The sequence below is a fragment of the Podarcis filfolensis genome (genome assembly GCF_964270895.1).
Source record: "Podarcis filfolensis genome assembly, chromosome: 1".
Classification (NCBI taxonomy): domain Eukaryota; kingdom Metazoa; phylum Chordata; class Lepidosauria; order Squamata; family Lacertidae; genus Podarcis; species Podarcis filfolensis.
Window position 1 is genome coordinate 32,943,598 of NC_139604.1, and position 24,762 is coordinate 32,968,359.

The 24,762-nt window shown below is 41.2% G+C and overlaps 1 protein-coding gene across 3 annotated transcripts in view; it reads right to left on the minus strand.

The window, feature by feature from the left end:
• Positions 1-12,279: 12,279 nt before the first annotated feature.
• Positions 12,280-24,762, minus strand: part of KCNJ3 (potassium inwardly rectifying channel subfamily J member 3) — a 109,042-nt gene continuing 96,559 nt past the window's right edge. For all 3 annotated transcript variants that reach the window (XM_083579307.1, XM_083579306.1, XM_083579305.1), the window contains one exon: positions 12,280-14,039. In XM_083579307.1, the coding sequence (XP_083435433.1) occupies positions 13,447-14,039 (593 nt within the window). In that variant the 3' untranslated portion in view covers positions 12,280-13,446. The remainder of the gene's footprint in view (positions 14,040-24,762) is intronic.

Below are 24,762 nucleotides of genomic sequence, written 5' to 3' on the forward strand. Positions count from 1 at the left end.
CTCCCAAAATAATTTTTGTTCCACTTTCCCAGAATGCAAAACACCAGTTTTGGAGACAGAGAAAATTTTCTCTCTGTCTTCCAGGCAAACTACACACAGAAGGCAGTTCCCACCCCCAATTTCTCTCCATGTCAGGCAAAACATCCAATTCACAGATGACAAATCTCTCTCTGCCAGCCAAAGCACACCATTCCCATATATCTTCCTACCCATATCACTCATACATACCTGTCCGAAACAGGCCCTGGGTGGTACATCTTTTTTCTCTCTCCCCACCCTCCAGACTGCAGCTGTTACGTTTTCTAATTCCACCCCCCACCATTACTTACCTTTCCTCCTAACACTGAAGCACAGGCACAGCCTCCTCTTGCCTCAGCTGGTGGTGTCCAATTAAAACTGCACCCTCTCTTCTGATGCAATGGCACCAGCCACTGGCAGAGAGGACCATTCTCTCTCCTCGTTTCCAAGTCTGCCAGCCAATCAAAATTGCACGAGGGCCTAAACAGGCAACATGGCAGGAAGCCTGGGCTGTGTGGCCATTATAATTTTTGAACTGGCCCGGGGAGGCTTAAAGAGGTTGGTAGGCAGCCTGGTAAGCCTCTGTGGGTACAATAGTGCCCTCAGGCACCATGTTGGGGACCACAGTTTACTAGCTGGTTTATTGTTAAATACAGGTGTTTGCTTGCATTTTGGGTGTCATGGACTGGTTGGACACAGAATGGTGGAAGGAGCTGGGGAACAACCAAGGGGGAAAGGCTCACAGCCTGGGAAGTGGTGTTGGGACTGCAATGAGTGGTCACATGGAGAAGAGGGAGAAGCCCCTGAAGGACCAGGTGCGCAGCCTGGGAGTCATTTTGGACTCCCAGCTGTCCATGGAGGCGGAGGTTAATTCTGTGTCCAGGGCGGCTGTCTACCAGCTCCACCTGGTACACAGGCTGAGATCCTACCTGCCTGCGGACTGTCTTGCCAGAGTGCTGCATGCTCTAGTTGTCTTCCGCTTGGACTACTGCAATGCGCTCTATGTGGGGCTACCTTGAAGGTGACCCGGAAACTGAAATTAATCCAGAATGTGGCAGCTAGACTGGTGACTGGGAGTGGCCGCCGGGACCACATAACACCGGTCCTGAGAGATCTGCATTGGCTCCCAATACGTTTCTGAGCACAATTCAAAGTGTTGGTGCTGACCTTTAAAGCCCTAAACGGCCTTGGTCCTGTATACTTGAAGGAGCATCTCCACCCTCATCGTTCAGCCCGGACACTGAGGTCCAGCGGCGAGGGCCTTCTGGTGGTCCCTCATTGCGAGAAGCCAAGTTACAGGGAACAAGGCAGAAGGCCTTCTTGGTCGTGGCACCCGCCCTGTGGAACACCCTCCCTTCAGATGTGAAGGAAATAAGCAGCTATCATATCTTTAAAAGACATCCGAAGGCAGTCCTGTTTAGGGAAGTTTTTAATATTTAATGCTGTATTGTTTTTAACACTCGTTTGGAAGCCGCCCAGAGTGGCTGGAGAAACTCAGCCAGATGGGCGGGGTATAAATAATAAATTATTATAATATTGTTATTATTAGTCAGGGAAGAGGTGTTGGAAGCTGAAGAGGTAACAGGGCTCAGTGAGCTGGGAAAGCTCAGTGAGCAGAGAATCAGAGGCAGAAGCCGAAGCAGGAGGGTGAGAGGAGGGAGACAAAGAGGCAAATATTATTCAGGCTGGTGAAAAGTTATGGGGTGTCTCCTGCTGCTGCTGTGAAAAGCTCCCATCCACCTTTGTCTCCCAGAACCAGAAGAGGCATGAAAAGGGCAGAGAGTTAGCAGGCAGTGTATCCGATTGCTTGAGGACAAGCCCTGGAGAGGAGGGGACAGGCAGCTGTGATGACACAGGGACCTTCAGTCTCAACAACTGCTTCATGGGGGCAAGACCCTACCAGAGATGAGTTTCTGTGCTCACTGGGCCTGACATTCCTGTGCAGATTGTGTTCTTGCTAAGCGTCAAGCCCAATTTTCATGGTGTGATTTACTGCTGGCTCGCTCCTGGCAATGGGTTTATACTGTGGAACATAGGGAGTTAGTTGCCTTATTCAGAGTCCCACCCTTGGTCTACTGAGCAAATGTGAGGTTGCGTAGTGCTGGCTGCTTTCTGCCTCCTATTCCACCTCCCAGCACTAGAAGCTAAGGGCAGGAATGCCCTTGTCCTGTATCATCTCACCATGGTGGCTGGTACCCTTCTGAGGCCACGGCCGCTGTATTTAATCGCTTCATTTTGACATCAGCTATTTTGTAGACCATTTTCTCTAAAAGGGAGATTGAAATATTTTAATCAACAAAACATGTAAATGAATACATAACAGTGTGATCCTTAACACATGTAAATGAATAGATAAGTGTGATCCTTACTCATAAGTAAGTCCTACTGGATTCAATTGAATTTACTCCTAAACAAGTGGGATTAGCCTGGCAGCCTTAATCATTACATGCTGTTTTGAAAAGTCTCACTTCGCCACACAAATGGGCAAGAGGAATTAATTCTGTAAGTCTTTGGATCATCCCTCTATCTCTCTATCATCTATCTATATCTCCAATAATATAGATTCATACATCTGACATTTTCACTTTGAGGGAAATTAAAATGATAACATCGTGAACCACTTACAAGAAGCCTAATTTTGAGCCTAAGTACTATTTAAAATGAGTGCAGTGCTGGTTTTGTTAATCTGTTTACAGCATTTCCAAGTACAGGATGATTGCTATGAAAAACACTTGAAATATTACTCCAAAGATATGTGCATAATCTCCTAGATGAAACACATAAGACTGCTGTATCACAGTCTGGTGTTGTCGTTTTTAAAAATAATCATCAGGGTGACTTCGTGGAAATAGATCAAATGTTTTTTTCATCTTTATTATCAGTTTCCCAGAAGAGTTTGCTTGTTAATACAATCCACAATTGCAGTTTAAATTACCGGTATGTTCCAGGCTAAATTTTATTTTAAAAAATGCTCTTGAGCAATCCATTTTCTGAAGGAAGCCATTTTCTATGTATGGCTCCCCTTCTAAATCGGATCTCAGCCCCACTTCCTGCCACACATACAACACAGGTTTTAGAGAGGAAAATGATTTCTCATTCAACCTCTGCTCTATATATTTAGGACAACAACTAAATTCATAGTCATCCCTATGAAAATGGTAGTCTTTATTTATTATGAAAACTGATAATTTCCTGATTATCTAATATTTGATTAAACTAATATTTTATTAGTTTTCATAGTATCATCAGTAGCGGTTTTTTTACAAGCACACCCTAGAATAAGTCATGGCTTAGCATTTTATAGAACACGTACCCTAGAAAAGTGCCAAATCATAAGAATGACACTAGATTGTTACATATTTTTATCATCTCAATCAGCTTTTAAAAGCAATAAGTTCCAGATTCTTCATCTGTCATTGCTGCTGGAATCCTGTCTAAATTAACTTTTAACATCCGCTGGCACATTACAGTCATTATCACTGAGATTGGCAGAAAGCAGTCAACCAGTTATTATCCAATTATTCTTAGCAAGAAATCCTAGGGTTAAAATTCTACTGTTTGTCTCTTTAGCCCAACAGTGGAACTCACAATGCTGTCGAACTCTTCAGCCAGGCTAGTCAGGAAATGGATGCAATTAAATGCAGATGAATTCTTGTGCCAAACCTAGTTTGGTTGCTTTTAAAATTGATGCTTTGCCCTTGCTGTGTCTGCAGTGTCCATTTCTTTTGAAATCAACTATGTAATCCATTTTCCCCCTGTAATGAAAGTTCATAATTCTGCTTTTGTGCAGATCCTATTACCTACAGACAATAGCCATTCCTTTCAATTAAAGGTTTCAATACAGTGTGTTTAGGGGAGGACACTCACAGGAGAAAATGTGCTCTCAACCAGCAGTTAAAATCAAGCTTAATACTTTTTAAATCTTGCATTGCCCAAACTGGCCTAAGCAAATAATTAATTGTACTGATCAGAGGAGGAAAAGAAATGGATTCAGATGTTCATGATACACCAATTTATTACACATACACACTTGATGTTATACCACTTTAAAACACTATACAAAGTTCAAAATCTGAGGACTTAAAGTGGTAAATAGAAGTTGCTAGTGACACAACTTGTGGCAGGGAGAAACTCTGGAAGCTTGAAGTACAGCAATGTAACTCCTTGTACATTAAAAAGAAATATCCTGCCAGTCACTGGAAGGTCAGTTTGAGCCAATTAACTCCCTCAAATGAGCTTTAGAGGGTATGGGGAGGGGGAAAGGGAAGAACAGAGGGGGTTGCCTAGAATAACTTTCCCTGCATGGTTTTTATAAACATTTCTGTACCTGCCTCTCCATTAGGAACATGGGAAGCTGCCTTATATGGAGTCAGGCCCACCTGGAGATGCTGGGGATTGAACCTAGAACCTTTTGCATGCAAATGAGGTGCTCCACTACTGACCTATAGCCCTGAACAGGATCCAGCAGCTGCATCCCCTCCACCATTCCCCTGCCTGAATACAGACCAGATTCCCTCTGCCCCCAACCAAAAATCAAGGAGATGGAGGAACTCCCCTGTCACTTGTATTCTTGTTTCAGTTTTGCCAGGGCCTTTCTGGCATTTTCTTACCAACCACATTGGTGCAAACGCTCAGACTTCACAAAAATGTAATCAGGGCTCCCCCCCTGGCAGAACACGCTGGAACTCAGTTCCACATCTCTCAAGTGGGCTCCTTTGCCATTATAAGAGAACAAGGGAGGCGTTCATGGTGAGTTCCGGCAGTTCTTTATATATATAAAATAGCACTATATGCAATGTTGTAAAGCTGGAAAAGGTGCAGAAAAGGGCAACGGAAATTACCCAGGGGGTGCAGCAAATCCCTGATGAGGCAAGGATACAGCTTTGCAGTTCTGAGAAAAGGCTAGTAAGATGCGATGTGATAAGAGGTGTATAAAATTGTGTGTGGCACCCAGAGAGCGGACAGTGAAACGCTTTTCTCCCACTCTCGTAAATACTACAACTCGGGGACATTCAATGAAGCTGAATGTTGGAAGATGCGGACCAGACCAACTAGCACATGGTTCGGCTATGGAGTTTGCTCCCACAAAAGGTAGCGACGTTCACCAATGGCTTTAAGACTGGACAAATTCATGGAGGATAAAGCTTTCAGTGGCTTCTAGCCATGATGGCTATATTCTTAGTTCTGCTGTTGAAGGCAGCATGGCTCCGAATGCCTAGTTGCTGGGAACTGCAGTTGGAGAGAGCTCTGTTGTGCTTCGGTCCTCATTGTGGGCTCAGGGGCCTCTGGTTGGCCACAATGAGAACAGGATGCTGGCGGAGACGAAACTTTGGCTCTTATGTTTTCACATAGGAGCTGTTTCCAGCTGTGCTATTCCATGTGGCTGCCGGGAGAGCTTCTTCATTACACATCACACCTGCCTAAAGGCTTTTTGCTTGCATTCATACAGAATGGCAACATCTGATGTGGCAACTCTTTTATCAAGAGCACAGATGTATTTCGTTGTGGCAATGATCTTTGTCAGTTGGCCCATGCCTAAGTTCCGGCATACTGTGGTATCCAGCAGGTCATGGGGGAGAGGCAGAGAGGAGAAAGGCTGGGCAGGCAGGTGGGCCTGCCTCATAGGAGGCTGAATAAGATCCAAATGTGAAATGGTATCTGTTTGAACAAAGTATTTGCACAGAAAATATCCATTATACTTATTAAGCTCACGATAAACAAACTTTCCTTTTATTTATAGCTGTCCTTCATAGTGTAGAGGACATTTATTTATATATTCAGGTCGTTGGCACTGGACTCGTATTTTCAAAAGACTTGAATGAGTTTTATAGGACACATTTAATTTCATTTGCAGATGACAAATTGGCATGTTTATTTTGAGATGTGTGCTGTGAAAGCGCAGTGGAGTAAGGAATAGAATTCTTTAGTGTGCTCCTCTATTCAGTCTTGTTACAGATTTATCAAATGAACAAGATGCATGTGCAGTCGTACCTTGGAAGTCGAACGGAATCCATTCTGGAAGTCTGTTTGACTTCCAAGATGTTCTGAAACCAAAGCGTGGCTTCTGATTGGCTGCAGGAAGCTGCGGAAGCTCCATCAGATGTTCGGCTTCCAAAAAAGTTCGAAAACGGGAACACTCACTTCCGGTTTTCAATCGTTCGGGAGTCGAAACGTTTGGCAACTAAGCTGTATGAGATCCAAGGTACGACTGTACTGCAAGCTACAGAAGGAAATGTTCAATATAGGTTGGTATAAAGACAGACTATGAACAAGTAGTACAAGCATAAAATAAGCTTGCAGGTTTACTTCTTTGACTACTACTTCCATTAAATAGAAGCAATGTGATCAGGACTTGGTACCTAACAGCTGTCCAAGGAACACAGAAGAGGAGCCATGGGTGGTTCTGCAAACATTTGAAGTTAATAGAAACTCAGTGGTTTGCAATAAATATAAATATCTTGAATGAGATCAGAGGTTGCTGCAGACTGTAACGGTCTCTGACCATTAGCTCTTTGGCCAGTCCTGATTATAGATCAACTCCCTTCATCAAAATGAATATGATTGCTACTTGCACAACAAATCAGCCGGCAATGAGTTTGGAAAGTTGCTCAACAAGTTATGTGCTGAGAACCTGGCAGTTCACCACAATTTAAAGCAGAGTTCTTGTCCTGTATTTGCCAAATATATGTAAAACACTTGGACAGAATAAGGAAATATGAATGCTGATCATAAATTTTGAACAGAAAGGTAATGAGGTTAGGGTTCAATATTATTTAGTACGTATCCTCAATGAATTGGCAGATATGGTCTCTATTTCCTTTTTGGCTAGTGTCTTTACTTTGGTTTGTTGTAATGCTTGTTTTCCCCTACTAGGTGTCACTATAATGCTGATTACTAATCTAAAAAGACTCCATCAGTGACAGATAAGAAACATATGCTCACAGAACAGCTTGTACTTGGAAGTAAGCCCCTCATTTATCAAGAATATGGTATAAGCCAAATTCTGAGGCTATTTCCAAAGTCTCTATGCAACTTCTAAAACAAACTGAATATTCTTTTGCTTTTTTTAAAAAAGTCCATAATTAGATAAACTAGACAAACACTGGTGTTTAAATCCAATAATTTTCTGAAAGTTTAATATAGTTTTAGATAAAACTGAGCTTGCAGTATTAATGAGTACAAGAGTTTGTTAATTTTTTTTATATTATCCAAATAAAGTTGTACATTTATACAGTTATAGAGTGCATGCCAGAAAATGCAATTACTTGATTCTAATTTGAATATGTACAATTTACAATATAATTCAAGCATAAATTCAGCAGTCAAAAACACAGACCTGCTGTGCAGTCAAACAGAATTGTCTTGGTAGCATAAGCACTTGGGCCGGGCAGAAAAGCGAATGATGAAACCAGAGTGGCCGCTTGGCTAGTAAAAAAGATTACTAATGAAAAAATATACAATCGCTTAAAAAAAAACTTCCAATTTTTTTTTATAACCACTCTTTGATGTATTGATTAAAAGCAAATATATTTTAATCTAAGTACACAGTGCATGCTGCAGGGTTGGCTAAACAATCTTAATTCCAGCAGAAAAAACTATTTTAGCTTAATATTTCAGGTCCTTTGAATAAATTGAAGTTAACTTTTTTTTTGAACACCATGAGATACTGTGCATCCTCACAAGTGACTAAAGAACAATCCTGTTTCTGCGTGCTATTTTGCACTGCACAGAGATTGCCTTGTGCTGCATAGATGAGTAACTCCTCTTACTCCTATGCAAACTCAGATCCTAACACATGATTAAATAGTAGACAATTCATTCATTATTGAAGTTTCAATAATGAGGCATGGATAAAAGTTAACATTTAAGCATGAGACGGGCAAGTAGCACAAAATGTCCAGCCTCCACACTTAAGTACAGAGAAGTGGCGTTTTTTCTCCAAGAAACAATGTGAGTTCTTTAAGATGTGTGTACAGTATGCCACAGAAATCAAATTACATATTGCCAAAGAGGCTCTTAAGAGGTGGGTGTGGAAAAAACTGTATAAGTTATTCACACAGCGGAATTCTGGTCACAAGACGGGTTCTCTATTTTTTTGCTGTGTTTCTTCGCATGGAATTACAGACACAGTGAAATGAATTGACAGTTTGAGCTTAAAGGTCGAACAGCATGCATTTCAATTCACACATTTTAAACTAGTAAACGAAGTTGGAAGAAAATGCAAAGCTTGTACAAATACAGCGTGATAGACACATCTCCCTGTGTTATCTGGGTTTCACCCCTTGGCTCCACAAGCAATGTGGCATAGTTTCCTTTTCACTGCTTATAGTTTACAAAATGATTGACTATTTTCAGGTTTTGGTAGATCTGCTATTATTTTTGCCATTGAGCTATGAATTGGTCACTCATTCATGGTTTTTTTTTCTTTTTTCCAAATGGTTCAGAGCCCTTTTGAGATGCTAATGTATATATGGATTCATATTTAGCTAAATGTATGTCATTTGAATGAAATAACTTTAATTTTCTATTGTCCCACCAACACTCAAAACATACCCCACCCCAACCAACCAATTTTCAGGTAATTAAAAACAAATGGCTTCACACAGAATCCAAAACTTGGACAGATTTAGTACTCATTGGTTTTAATCAACCCTGTTTTATTCCACAGAATAACCGCTACATACTATACAAAGAATTGAAAGAACAGCGATGAGGGTGATCTAGAAGATATGCATCAACATGGCACTGCTACCAGTTATCTTATTATCACTCAGGGTGAGTCCATTTATGCATGTTGAGCACTTGATGGCAAGATCTAGAAATGACTGGTATGTCTGCAACAGACACTCCTGCATCTTTCATCCTGCCTCAGAGCCAACAGAGGACACAGTGATTTGGGTCCAATGGGGCAACCATAAGAGGGAGTCCAAATTTCTGCTGATCCCCTCTTCCCACCACAGCATCCCACATATGTCACATCCTTTCTGCAGTGTATTTTTTGGATGCATGGGGAGACTGCCAAAGGGAGAGAGAAATAGGAAATCCCTCTTATGTGAGTGGTTTGCTGCAACTGAGCCAGAACGTTTCGTTTGTGGATGTTCACAAGTTCAGGTGAAATTCGTCAACTGATGAGAGATCAAGTGATGCACATTCATCTGTGGAATTAGCCCTCTGTTTGTAGTACTGTACTTTAAACAAATAAAAATTGCTCAGTTCAGATAATCAGCACAAAACCTTTTCTCCAGGATGTAAAAGACAATTCCCATCTATGTCGCATTTGGGCTCAAAGCAATGGTCAGGCAAATTCTCTTAATATTATTTGCAAAAAATAAAAATCTAACATTTCCTTTATTTTTCAACATTATAAATACAAGTCCAAATTAAAAGCAAACTAAATGTTTGCCATTTAAAAACTGGTATACCTCATGTTGCGTCTGCTTCAGGCTACGTCTTTTCAAGTTGCGTCCTGCGGCAACCTGGAAGTACCGGAATGGTTACTTCTGGGTTTCACTGGTCGCAAATGTGCAGAAGTGCTAATTCGCACCGCGTGCATGCGCAGACGCAGCGCTTCTGGATGTGATCGCTTCGAGTTGCGGACGTGCCTCCGGGATGGATTACGTCCACAACTCAAGGTTCCACTGTACAGATCACGGAAATTTGCTGTGTTCTGAATTTGTTGTCATTTTCTTTCAGATCTACCCCATGACAGCAGAGTAAGATCTAGATCTGAATAGCCACACAGCTAGCACTGTACTTCTGTTTCTCTTGCTGCATTCCCTCATTTCATATTTTGGCAAACTGAGACCAATTTTAAAATCGGGATCTGCAACTGAAAAGAGGGCAGAGGCAGTGAACTTTTATTCTAGTTGGACGCAAGCCCTTGGGATCACCTGGTGTGTCTCTTTGAATACTGGCTAAAGATCATGCATTGATATCAATAGCAGAGTTTTTGTTTTGGTACTTAAGATGATCAGTCAAGCCCCAAGCATGAAAAGCAAGGGCAATATATTATTGGGAAAGTTTTGCCCTTGGCCAGATAATCTCATTTATTTGTCTTTCCCCATAGCATGTAGAACAATTTCTATAATTAAGCCAGCTGGGTTTTATTAAACATTTTCCTGGTCCGACAGGCACCTCTGGCATGATTCACCTTGATCCCTGATGTCTTATGTGTGCAGCACACTGTAAACGGAATTATTGTAGGCTATATATTATGGGCTACTTGTATTACTCCAATTAGCAATCCTATTCTTAGGACTGTGGCTCTTGTCTCAGTGCAGGGGAGGTTCAGCTTATGACTTCCAGGCGATTAATGAACACTAATGCTTCAGAATTATATGAATTTCACAAAACAATTGAACATGCAAGATTCTTGTTAACTAGGGGGGAAAAACCCCTAAGAGCTCAGTGCTATATTTTGCCTTGTCTAAGATTTCAAAGAATAAAAGGCTTGTGCTTTTATAGCTAAGTTTCTCCTAAATAGGAATTGGCAGAAACACCTCCTATTGGTGCCCCTACCGCCATTATGGTTGGGTTTCTGTTGAAATTCCACAGATCATGACAGTATCTGTTGGGCCTCCAAGAATTCTTCATCCTGGCTTCTGTGCACCCATCAATGCTGCTTTTCAGCATTGCGTGAACCCCCATCTCAACCACTGATTTCTTTATTAGGTGGAATTAAAAAATCCCAACCCTGGAAAATGAAATTTCCTCTGAATTTCCATTCCGCATCTGAATGGAAAATGAAATTTCCTATGCAATTCTGTCTCCTGCCAGGAACCTCTGACTTAATTTCCTATTTATTACAAGAAAGGTGATGTGCAAAATTTGTTACCATTCTCCTGATACTTTCAGCATCATTTTGGCTGCTACACTGGCACGCAGAAGCAAGCGCAAGGGATCAGTACTGGTGTAGCAACATCGATGGCTCCTCACTGTATGACTTCGGATCGTTACTCCTGAGCTTGCCTATTCTGCTAGCAGATAATGTCAGCTTTGGACTGGGCTAAAAAGGTGCTTTAAAAAAAAAATCATTTTTGTGCACCAAATGGGAGAGGCCCAGGGTCATTATAGAACGGATGCTAACTATGCAATATTTTTGATGATGCAGTCTTGGCACATAGTCACCATTTATCTTCCTCTGCTTTAATTTATCTGATAATTATTGCCTCACAAGGCAAGGTTGGTAGTGTGAGAAAGCACCCTAAACTAACAAGGCTACACACCTTAATGCAGTAGCCATCATAAAAAGAAAACCCTTCCAGGTAGATTCAGATGACCAGGAGCCTTGCAATAGACAGTGAAATACTTACCCTTTGTGGCAGTGAAATGGTGATAATGCTAGGCAAAACCATAAACCATGCTTTCATAGTTACAGGCAGGGGTAGCTAATAGTGCTCTTCTGACGATTTTTGACTACAACAGGCATCCCCAAACTCTGCCATCCAGCTGTTTTGGGACTACAACTCCCATCATCCCTAGCTAAGAGGACCAGTGGTCAGGGATGATGGGAATTGTAGTCCCAAAACAGCTGGAGGGCCGTGTTTGGGGATGCCTGGACTAAAACTTTCACCATCGCGGCCAGCGTGCCAATGATCAGGGGTGATGAAAGTTGTAGCCCAACATCTTGAGAACACTACACTGGCTACCATTGTTAAAATCAAACACTTCTCCCAGGATTTTAGATGCTACACGTTAAGCAGTTACTGAGAGGCTCCCAGTTGTCTAAATCCAACTTTTATTCTAACTTGTTCTTCGGAGCCTTGTACTAGTTATGGAAAGAATAATAATCTACTTAAGTGCAGCCTTTTCCAAACTGGTGCCCTCCACTAATAAATAATAATAATAAAATAATAATAATAATAATAATAATAATAATAATAATAATAATAATAATTTTATTATTTGTACCCCACCCATCTGGCTGTGTTTCCCCAGCCAATCTGGGCGGCTTCCACAAAGACCAAAAATACACTAAGATGTCACACATTAAAGATGTCTTCTTAATGTCAGGTAGTTGTTTATCTCTTTGACATCTGAGGGGAGGGCGTTCCACAGGGCAGGCGCCACTACATATTTTGGACTACAACTACCATAAGCCCCAGGCAGCATGGCCAATAGTCAGGGATGGTGGAAGATGTAGTCAAAAGCACTACAATCCCCAGTAGGGGATTGGTGATTTAGGCAAGATGAAGCAATCAGCATAATAAATCAAGAAAATATATCTCTTTTTGAACTTTACTTCACTCTTAGAGCTTGTTTCATATTATTCAAGCTGTCAGTAGAGGATGAGACTCTTAATCTCCCAGGGTTGTGGGTTTGAGCCCCACATTGGATGAAAGATTCCTGCATTGCAGGGGGTTGGACTAGATGACCCTCATGGCCCCTTCCAACGCTACAGTTCTATGATTCTAAGCACCTATCACTCTTACATTCTTTGGGTTTTTATGCACTGTGTCTAAAATGGAAACCTGTCCTTATTTTGCACGCATTAAGCCCATTGCACTTTTTTTTGTTTAATATAAAGCATGGGTTCAGGGATCCCTGTAGCTCTCCCTCCCAAAGAAGTGGAGGAAACTGTTAAAAATAAACAATAAAGTTCGGAGATTAAGGCTAAAAGTATTGGTGTTCATTATTCCTAATACTGATAGCCTGAATCTAACAAAGAAACATGCACTTTAACTGTCTGAACAAAACATCACAGTTTACATCAGGAGAGTAAAAAGGTACTGGGCACGATTCAGCCAACATGAAACATTTATAATTCCCATTGATGGAAATAGAAGCCATCTAAGGTCTTACTTAAATTTTAAGAAAGCGACTGCTCCAAATTGTCCTTTATGTGCACTTCTGCATAGTTCTCCACCTACAGGGGGTGGGGAAAGGGAAGGAGGCTTGGCAGCAGATGACCTCTCCACATGCTGAGAGGCTGGGAAGATTGCAATGGGCAGATGGATCATGCCTCAAATGTTTAACTTTGGCTGGATTGTGCCCATTATAAACAAATGTATAACCTGCCCTGTTAGTAACCCACTTGGATGTTTTATCTACTACTTAACGCTTAAGAAATATAGGAGAATAACACCCCATTTACACTCCCCGCCCATAATATACAGTATAAATATAGTAAGAACCATGCCATAAAACTATATGCAAAATTTGCACACTATTATTGCATGCTTGTGGTGATATTACATGCCGATTAATATTAGCTTGTTAGCTTTCATATGGTCCTATACTGAAGTTCATGTGTTTTATTGTATAATTCAACAAGAGTCCTTAATTTGGGGGAATACAGTTGTCCCAGAGTGCATGTAACTCTTAAGGAAAACCAGTCATCAAATGCAATTTTCAACGTGTTTGCTTTCCTGCTCAATTGGATTGAATGGCAATTCAAACTTGAAATAATACCTAATATGTCTGTTCATGTTATGTAAACCGATCAGAATTCATTTTCCTCAGTTTTGGGGGGAGGTTTCCTTCCATTCTACCTCCTCCTCCTCCTCCGGATAATCTTTGAAGTTTCGGTGGCAAGTCTGCCATAGACTGGCTCATAGGATCTGACAACATTTTTGTGGTTTTAGATACCAGTTTCTCTTCTGAGTTGCCAGGGACAGAACTTATTCGCTGGAGTTTCAAAGGTAGGTCCCCCATGCTGTAGGCTTTTTCCGAAGTGGTAGAACTCATCCTCAGCAGTTTTTTAGGAAAGTCATCCCTTCCAGTCATTTTCTGCAGTTTTGACGGTAGCTTTGTACCAATGTCATCTATGCCATCTAGACATTCTACAGAATTATTTCTTTCTTTACTGTTACTTACAGCTGGTGCTATTAATGGGGAGGACATAAGGAGCATTTCTTCCTGTTCTTTCACACTGTAAGGTGCTGTAGGGACTTCAAACGTTGCATGGAACTGGGAATAGTCTACTTTGAAGAATCCTTCCTCTAAGGAAATAACAGGGAAGAAACGATGGCCCCAAAGAACTTCATCTTCTGTGTAGGATGTTCTGGCTTGACAAGTCATCCCTACAAGTTCAAAGGCAAACAAGAGCTTGGTCAGAAACTTGAAAATAAAATGATTTGGTTCATATTTAATCCACTAGGTCTATTTACGACGGTGGAACATGGCAATGATTCACATGATAGAAACACCACATGAAACTAGCTTCCACATATAACAGAGCAGCTTGTCATGAGGATTCAAGGCATGGTGCAGACTTCATCAATTTCTGCCCCACCCCAATAAATGCATAAATATTAATCACAATAAGAATATATTATTAATGCACAGCTGGCATATGGCACTGTACTTCTTGGAGACTCAGTTCATGCAGTAATGTGCTGAAATCAGAATTACTGTTACCTAGAATTGAAAATTGATCAAAAACAAAGAAGTCACATACTTATTGAAAAGAGAGGAGAGTCACATACTTATTATATGAAAGGAGAGGAGAGTCATACTTTGGTTAGAATTCCAATCAGCGGTAGAAAGAGAGATATGAAAGCCAGGAGCAAAATGGCACCTTGAACCTAGATTATGGATGCAACAACAGAATTTCTAGGGGCACTTTTTTACAAGAATTCAAAGCTGAAAATGAATCAACTGTGGCTAAAATATTATGTTCATTTTCCACATGATCTGATCCTTCCCCCATGGGTGGCGCTGTGGTCTAAACCACAGAGCTTAGAGCTTGCCGATCAGAAGGTCAGCGGTTCAAATCCCCGCAATGGGGTGAGCTCCCGTTGCTCGGTCCCTGCTCCTGCCAACCTACCAGTTCGAAAGCACACCAAAAAAGTGCAAGTAGATAAATATGTACCACTCCGGTGGAAAGGTTAACAGTGTTTCCATGTGCTGCTCTCATTTCGCCAGAAGCAGCTTAGTCATGCTGGCCACATGATCTGGAAAAACTGTCTGCAGACAAACGCCGGCTCCCTCGGCTAGTAAAGCGAGATGAGCGCCCCAACTCTAGAGTTGCCCATGACTGGACTTAATGGGCAGCATCCTCCCTGACAGTAGCCAAACATGGCTACTGCAGTCCCAACCATGGGACATTTTGGGAACACAACTAGGCTGGCACAAGAGCTGCTCAAATGACTTTGTATACAAGCTTGGTAAAGAAAATGTTACAAAATGACTGCTGGGGAAGACCTACTGTTCACCTAAGAAAACCCATCACTTGGGGAGGAAAGATACATGCATGCAATTATATGCAAGTGGAATTTTTTGTAATTATTTTCCAAATGAATATAAATTATATTTTTCGCCCACTCTTAAATTTTGTTTATGAAATTATCACATAAAAGAACAACATAGCACAACAGGTTGGGTAGAAATTAATTTTAGACACAGAGCAATTACTCTGAGTAGTAATTACTCTGAGCCTAGGGCTTGCCGATCGGAAGGTCAGTGGTTCGAATCCCCGCGACAGGCTGAGCTCCTGTTGCTCAGTCCCTGCTCCTGCCAACCTAGCAATTTGAAAGCATGTCACAGTGCAAGTAAATAAATAGGTGCAAGTAAATAAATCCGGCGGGAAGGTAAATGGCATTTCCGTGCGCTGCTCTGGTTTGCCAGAAGCGGCTAAGTCATGCTGGCCACATGACCCGGAAGCCGTACACCGGCTCCCTTGGCCAATAAAGCGAGATGAGCGCCGCAACCCCAGAGTCGTTCGCAACTGGTCCTAACGGTCAGGGGTCCCTTTACCTTTACCTTTTAGTCTTGCCAAGCCAGGTCCTTTATTTGCTGCTGTTCATTAGTTATAGCTACATTGGATTTGGATTTGGGCTATTATGCCAACAAGAGGACCATCAGCTCCAGCCTCTCTAGATCTGCATTCAGCTAGAAATCTCATTACTAAAGGTTTGCTATAAAATGAATGAGTGGAAAATGAACACCACATAGTTAGATATTAGGTACAAGCTTGCAGTTTAGATGTAAGAAAACAGTGAGATAAAGCTGGAGTGGATTAAAAGTGAGAAGGCAATTTCATTGATGCTGTTCATAAAAGAAGGAAACCACATACTATCTGTCTCTAAGGAATAACAAATAATTCCTAAGTCATTCAAGTAGTTGGTGATCCTACTTAATCGTTTTAGTAATGGATTTGTTTGTGGCAGGGTGTTAGGGCATGGGCAACCCCCTGCAATTGTCAAAATCCTGAGGCTCTGGCTGCATAATGATTTGGCGCCTGCAGCCAAGGAACTAGCTAGTTAATTTCATGAGTACAGTGGTACCTCGGGTTAAGAACTTAATTCGTTCTGGAGGTCTGTTCTTAAGCTGAGGTACCACTTTAGCTAATGGAGACTCCTGCCGCCGCCGCCATGCGATTTCTGTTCTCATCCTGAAGCAAAGTTCTTAACCCGAGGTATTCTTTCTGGGCTAGCGGAGTCTGTAACCTGAAGCATCTGTAATCTGAATTGTCTGTAACACAAGGTACCACTGTATGTAAAAGTAGAACTGTGATCTCTCCCCCCAACAGATTGCTGTTGTCTCTCGTTCAGGTTATCCAGTCACAATGCTGCAGTGACTTTTGAAGCAACTACTGACAAAACCCTGTTCAGATGAGTAAAGCTAACAACCTGATGCTCTATGGCCTAGAGTTCCCAGCTTGCCAATCCTCCCTTTTGCCTGTCCACTTCCTTCATGCCAACAGTGCACAGTCCTGCTTGTTCCTAGGCTCTGCTTTCAGCCCTCTTTTCCTCACTTTTTTTTTATATAGCTTGCCTGTCACTTCATCAGACACCTATTTCAGTCCCCTCATAGCACCAAGCTATTTCTGATGTTAGGGCCAGGGAAAAATTTTTGGCCTGAGCATTATCTTAGTGCATCTGTAGTATTCCAGGGGCCACAAGGCAGTGGTGGGCAGGCCAGAGGCAAAAACTGAGTGGCAAAATGGTTGTGACTCTTACCTTTCTATATTTCCAGCCCTGCAAAAGTCAGAGGTGCATATGCATATACCTCTCTAATCCAGGAAACCAAGAGGCATTATCACAATTCATCCCACACCCAGGCCAGTCACAAGATTGCTCGCCCATACCTTAAGTGATTTCAGCTATGCTCAAAGCACCTACCTATCTCCTATTTCCATGTCTCCTCTGTGAAGTTTCTGATACGTTTGCTTCCTGGAAAGTTTAACACTGAATGCCTGGACTAAGTTGAACAGTTCAGCTCACAAACATTCCATGGGTTTCATCACCACAAGCAAAATACAAGCAGTTATTAGAAATAAAACCAACCAAGGCCACAATATTCCTGTGAGGCCAAGTATAAATTCACCTTACTTCTGTTTTTTGGCTAACGCCAAACAAGGGTAGAACTAAGATGTCTCAGTGTTTAGTTTGCTGCTTATTCTGTATGACTGTGGTCATCAATCGAGTAAAATCTGAGAAGAACTTGAACATAATTACCCTCCCCTCCTTGAACAAAAAGAGAGAAAAGAGAATAGGGGAAAAACTGATTCCAGATTGTATCCCCAATTAGTAGATCATTTCCCTTTCTGTTGCATTACACTTTCCCCCCAAATGCTTTAAGATGTACTGCCATCAATGTGATTTTTTTCACTTTAGTACGCCAAGAAGCAAAAGCTATTGACTGTGATCCAGTTTGCATGTAATGCTAAGCCAAACCATGGCTTAAATGAGTATGAGGCTACTCAACACAAAAATTGTAGCCACTTAGCTCCTCCCTTACGTCCTGATATCCAGAGCGAACCCATAGATTGGTTTAGCATTAGATTTGAAGCTGGGCTTGTGATTTAACTCGCTCCAAATAAACCACAACAAGACAAACCACAACTCCAGGTTTGGCTATAACACCTTAGCCCTAGGGAGCACGAAAGCAGCAGGGCTGGGAAAGCATTGAAGCCGCTACAATTTCTGCTATGAGTAAATGCACAACCATTCACCTTAGTGTTACATGTGAGCTGTACCACCATGTACAGTGGTACCTCGGGTTAAGTACTTAATTCATTCCGGAGGTCCGTTCTTAACCTGAAACTGTTCTTAACCTGAAGCACCACTTTAGCTAATGGGGCCTCCTGCTGCCGCCGTGCCGCCGGAGCACGATTTCTGTTCTCATCCTGAAGCAAAGTTCTTAACCCGAGGTACTATTTCTGGGTTAGCGGAGTCTGTAACCTGAAGCGTATGTAACCCGAGGTACCACTGTATTGTGTCCCCATTGTTCCTGTGCTGCTCTTCATGCATGCATGCTACAGATGGGCTAAAAGCAGCACAGAAGGAAAATGAGAAATAACGATCAGCAAGTAAAAATACATACCCGGAAAAAAACAGGTACCGAATGATTCATGCTGATTCTACAGCATTCCCCCAAATAATCCTAAAGTAATTCCCAAATCTATGTAGAGCTACTTATTAAGGATGGATAACACCCTTAAAGGGATGCAGGTGGCGTTGTGGTCGGCGGTTTGAATCCCCGCGACGGGGTGAGCTCCTGTTGCTCGGTCCCAGCTCCTGCCAACCTAGCAGTTCGAAAGCACACCCAAAAGTGCAAGTAGATTAATAAGTACCGCTTTGGCGGGAAGGTAAACGGCGCTTCCATGCGCTGCTCTGCTGTTGGTGTTCTGTTGCACCAGAAGCGGCTTAGTCATGCTGGCCACATGACTTAGATAAACTGTCTGCAGAGCGGACAAACGCCAGCTCCCTTGGCCTGTAATGCGAGATGCATACCGCAACCCCAGATTTGTTCGCGACTGGACTTAACTGTCAAGGGTCCCTTTACCTTTACCTAACACCCTTAAACAGGTACCCAAACAAACTGTGAAAGAGAAAGTACATTTCAAGACTTCCAGAGAAGAGATTTAAGGAAAGTGAAGTTACAGGAAAGAAAGGAGGTTTGTGTGTGTGTGTGTGTGTGTGTGTGTGTGTGTGTACATACCATTTCTTAGCAAACTTTGCTAAGATTTCCCTTAGAAATTAGTCATGACAAAATGCAAAACACTCCAAGAAGAAAGTAAATAGTGAATATGAGAAAAACGAAATCAAACTTTGACACACAAAGGGGCTTATTCATTGCTAGTTCCTTCTATCTCAAGCAAAAAAACCAGTCTTCCAAAACACTGTTATTCTATGTATTTTTTCACTTACAAAAAAACCCCTTTAATTATTTAAATTAGGTGTGTATGATACACTTTCAGAGTAAACCTTGAAGGTGGAAATCTTTTTGCTTCAGAATATCACAGAGAAAAGAGCTATGTTAGAGCCTCAGAGAAAACAATTTTCAGGGAGAAGACTCGTCCACAACAGGCAGCTGGAAGTGGCATAAAGTATTAAATGATCTGCTCACCAGTAAAAGGGGCTGACTAGAGAAATGTGTTAAGGCTAGAATTAGAGCGCTATTTAAATCAACAACCTATTAAACTAATCATTCCAAGGCATTCTGATTCGTTACACCTTATTGGGAGGGGGGGGGGAATGACATTTATGTCACACTGCTTGAGGCAACAATTAAGTGTTCAAACTTGAGTGTACTGTCATGACTAAGGGATGCACTGCTTTTTACGGTCTAAGCTTTCATTAATGCATTTTTGCATGATATCTGGAGCTTCAGTTATCTTAGAGAAGGTGGTATGAAAGAAGCATGCTGTTGCAATTGTATGCAGGCTATGTATAATTGCATTTCTTGGTGAAGCTTTCCCCTCCCACCACAAAAGAGTGTCCTTGGAGCAGTTTTTGTATTTTGCTGTGAAAGGGAAATGATGGCTCTTCACAAAGGCTTCGCCTTCACTATCAAATTGTTATTATATAACATGATTTTGTTCTTAGTATTACCACTCGGTGACAAATGTGATGTGACAGCAGGGCTCAACTTGTTTGGGAAAGGGAATGGGCATTATTAGTTTTATATGTGCATTAGGATTGTCTGATAATACTTTCCAATTTAAATGGTATCTGCAGCACGGTACACAATTCTAGCACTGTATTCATAGAAAGGAGTTGCATAATTATCTCTGTGTTGCTGTTAATGCAGACAGCTTCCATCACTGTTGCTGAGCTATATAGTTGCTGCAACCCTGCAAACTGAAGCAGGCCGCAAAATAAATCGACAGCTTCCTTGGTATACCGTGTTGCCTTTTAGGGGCAATTGGATTCGATTCCAGCTCCTGGGAAGGCTCAGTAAACATTTACACAAGTTTTGCTAGTGGTTTTCCTTTGACTAAACTTCAGTTCACAGGAGGTCTTAGCGAGAATTGGGTGTTGAGAGACACCATGCCCATTTATCATCCTTCTTCGTATCACAGATGTGGAACCTGGGGTCTTCTATGCTTCATGTTCAATAGACCATAATAAACGAAGGGTGAAAGATTCTACGAGTTGTATGCAGTTGTTGAGAAGACCTTCCCTGGAAAGACTGGCTTAACATTATGTGAACCTTAATATTAGTAGCTGGCTTTGCAAGAAAGTCATGTAATTAGAAGTGTTTTAGAAATGTACAAGTATATGGAAGCACAAGTTAGGGTAATTGAGTATATGAGGAGTACAAGGCCCAAACTCTAGCCCAGTGGTGGGGAACTGCTCCCCAGAGACCACACACCTCACAGCTATGTTCCACACTATCCATGAATGCCTGGTTGGAATGTGTCATTGAACTGTGGTAATGTTTCTTGCTTGCCTGGATGAAGTGATGTGAAAATGTGTAGAAGCCTCTGACCTTTGCATAGCTACTATACAAAGAGTCACATCCATTGATCTGTCCACTTTTGCCCCTCAGCAACATTGGTATGCGGCATTTCGAAGTTTTGTCACAAGGGAATGCAGCCCTCAGACTTAAAAGTTCCCCAGTTCTCTAGCTTCTCAGCTTTTAGGAATGTTATACTTGGTCATCCTGGACCAAAGGAGTATGTTGGGGCTTATACAATCGAAGCACAGCCCCTTTGCCAGTGGAGCCCAGCATCCGAACACCACGAGCCCCAGCAGTGCAGATTGCTGTCTAAATAAATTATTTGAAAGTAATCCCACTTGTTTCCATGAACCTTTCTTTCGAGTAAGTTCTACGACAATAACCGAAATTGCTCTCCTTAGGATAACGGAGCTCTTAACAAATATATACCATTTCAGTAATAGTGTAAATTCTATGCAATGGGTCTATGCAGCAAAGAACGCCTGCTTAGTATGGATTTACACTTTTAGCTGGTCTCCCTGAAACATCTGCATACCTGTTACTATGGAAAGCTATGGACAGTAATGCATAATTACTAGGATCAACATAAGATTGCCTATTAGTGGCAAAAAGGTGTATTTGTTGCAGTTGCTGCTGCAAGGAGCGTACAAGATGCAATCCAACTGTCTTAGAGACTACACTCTGGATTTGTGTAGGGTTGACTCCAAAGCCTTTCGAGTATTCCTTCTCCCGGATGGGCTACCTTCCCAGGTTGACAAGCCCCATCTGTCCTTCACTTCCCTCTACAGCACAAGCAGAAACTGCCTTCTTGGCTGTAAGACCCACTATTAGTCTTGTCCACTCAATCCACCAGAACCTGTAATCAACTTGTAACCAATTTAGCTATGTAGACTGCATCCACATTCTTCATACTTTAATTTCTGAAATTGCAGTGTTAACAAATAGCAAATAACATTTCACAAATACCTCCTTTAAAAAAATATGGGGGAAAATGCCTGTTTTATGGGGACCGGGTCTCGGATAGGTGAATCTAAGATATGGAAACGTCCTTTTAAAACATTTTAGAAATTTTTCCTGCAGGCTTTTAAATATATTGCTGCCTTAAACTTTTCTCATAGCCCTTCAGTGTTTTATTGCTTTTAATTATCCCCTTTCCTGTTTACTGTAATAAATATGTTTACTCTACTTTGGGCAACCAGCTAACGCTATTCATCTAACTTCAGTTACATTGCTTTATAAGCTAGACAAATTTAGTTTTGCAAATACATTTTACAAAGCAAAGTGATAATAATAGCACATGCTATTCTCATAAAATTGTGATAAAAGGTATATAGGAACATTACTGTGTAAACAGCCTCATTTCAAAACATTTTCAGAGTTTGTCCTGAAGCCCTGCAGTGCACACAGAGCTCCCGACATGGTCTTTTCACAATCTGGATGTCAGAAAGAAGGTGCCCAAAATGGTATGGGATATTCATAACTATTTAAACCATTCAGGAAGTCATACATATTTAAATACAGGAAATTCTAGCATGATTCATGTCTCTGAAATGAAAAGGTGACACTATTCAATCAAGTTATTCTGGAATAGATATGTGTATGAAGGTCTCATGTGTATATGGTCTCAAGTAAACTGTTTTAAGACCTGCGCATTTGTTTATGATTATTATTATTATTATTATTAAGGTAAGCTACTATTCTGGCCCCAATGTTGGAGTGTTCAAAATGAAACGCTGAGCTAAAAGCAACAGTGAAATCAAGTCAGCGTTAAAGAATAGTGCACAACGGAGTAAGGCCTAATGAGCTCCATGTTGCTGACTTCTGAGTAACCATGGTTTCAATTGCACCACACAACCAGCAGATAAAACATAGATACTCCCCACCCCAGTATACCACAATACAACATAATATTCAAATGCTTTAAGTCACCAGTGGAAAAAGCAGAGAAGGGGGAATAGTCAGAGTCCATTTGGAGGAGAGTTTTGAGGCACAGCACCACAACGGACAACTGCTCAGACGTAAGATATTGCAAACTGAATTCTGTGAAATTAATTCATGTATTATACTACTAAAACTTGTTAGTCGCTTTATCTTGCTCAAGGCAGCCTAAAGTGACTTACAACCAACCCCGGATACCTTAAAACCAAGGGAAGGAAACAACCCCAGTACATTAAAAACACCTGGCCCACTTCTAATAGGCCATAAAGCCCAAGGCCTGGTTATAGAGGAAAGTTTTTGCCTGGCACCTAAAGGTGATGGTGACAGGCGAGACTCTATGGTGAGAGTATTCCACAAACGGGGAACCACAACAGAAAGGTCTGTTCTTGTGGGTGTATTTAGTGAGTGGTTGTCATGTCCAACTCACATCTCGATTGTGTTACTGCAATGCAATGCACTCTGTGTGGAGCTGCCTTTGAAAAGTGTTTAGAAATTCCAGATGGTGCAGAATACTGTGGCAAGATGGGAGTTGGTTATCAGGAGGAGCTGCAGGGTTATCGTTTTTGGGGGTAATCGCACATGACCTTTAGCATCTAGCATCAATCCAATTTTGCCTTAACTGCTGGTCACTTGCACCTCTGCTACCCAGCAGTGTCTGAATGTTTTCTGTTCATACAACTGATGTCATTCTCTGTCACCTTGGGCTACACAGATACACTTCTCAAAGCCGAAATGATTTCACTAGTTTGCCACATGCCACCTTTTTTCATTTGGAATTATACTTTTTATTGGACTTTTTCTTTGACAAAATGTTCAGTTTAAAAGCTAATAATAACTATTATAGTGATTATAATGACATAATGCTACTCAACATTTGTAAGGGCCTGTTGTACAGAATAACAATATATTCTCTCTAATCTACCATGCCATTGTCTTAAGTACTGGCTTTCTTTACTGTATTAGGGAACTAAACCAGATGATTAATGTTCATCTCCTTTTTGTATGTTCTTTTATTTTCTGTAGATTCTTTTTAACAAGGAAGAAAAGAATTGGTTCATTACGAAGTTATGGTGACAGACACTTTTTCTTGCTTTCATTAAGTTAATGGCCCTATTAAGATTTAACAGAGTCTATATACTAATAATGTCTATCCCCAAACACATTCTAATTAGGAAGACACTATATGTTTACATTAACAATCATCCGATGCACCGCTTTATGAAAGTTATCTTACTTTTATGTGCTACTTCCCATGTTGACATATGTGCTAGCAATTCAGACTGAGTTTTAATAGCATATGAGAAGACAACTGCACAAACCATTTTCTGTATAGCGATATCTATGTTTAAATAGGTGTTAGGTTGTTGGTTGAGGAAAAACAAAAAAGAGGCAGGGAGAGAAATGGAATTGGCTTATAGTAAATATTCTTAAAGGGAGATTAGGGTTGGAGGGATGCACACAATAAGGTTAAAAAAACCCCACCTCTCTCTTTTCCCTGCAATATATAGGGATGTTTCCGAATGACTGACAAGCCGAAGAGCAGGGGTCCTTTACCATTAAAAAACCCCACCTTAATAGGGATGTTTCAGAAGAAGTAAAAGGGAAAGCAACAGCTATTCCTTTTCCTATTTTCCATACTTCTTCTACTCTTTATATCAGAGATAACCAACATGGGCCCTTCTGATGTGGATGGGAACTATAACTGAAGAGCAGCTGGAGAGCACCATGTTGGCTATCCCTGCTGCCTTTTTCAGACTTGCTGGAGGCATAAACAGGAACATGCCTGTTAAGAGTCTGGAGAAACACATTAAAATTTTATTTTAGTTTTTTTTTTAAATGTATTTATATCTATGTTACTCTTCCATATGAAACCAAAGTTGGAATATTTTGTTAAGGATTCTCTTTGCAGCCTGTGAGCTTCATGGCTCAGCCAGGATTTGAACAGGAGTCTCCCAGATCATAGTCCAACACTACACCACACTGATCACAACTGAAATAAAAATATGACCTAGAATACTGACAAATACTTTGTTACATTCATAAATAGTAGGATGGCATTTTAGCTTTTACTTTTTGTTTCTAGATTACCATTTTTTACATGAGGACCCTAGAAGTTATTCTTTTTCTGTCTTTTGTTTTATTGTTGACAAGCATTTTTCCTACTGAAAAGGCATAGCT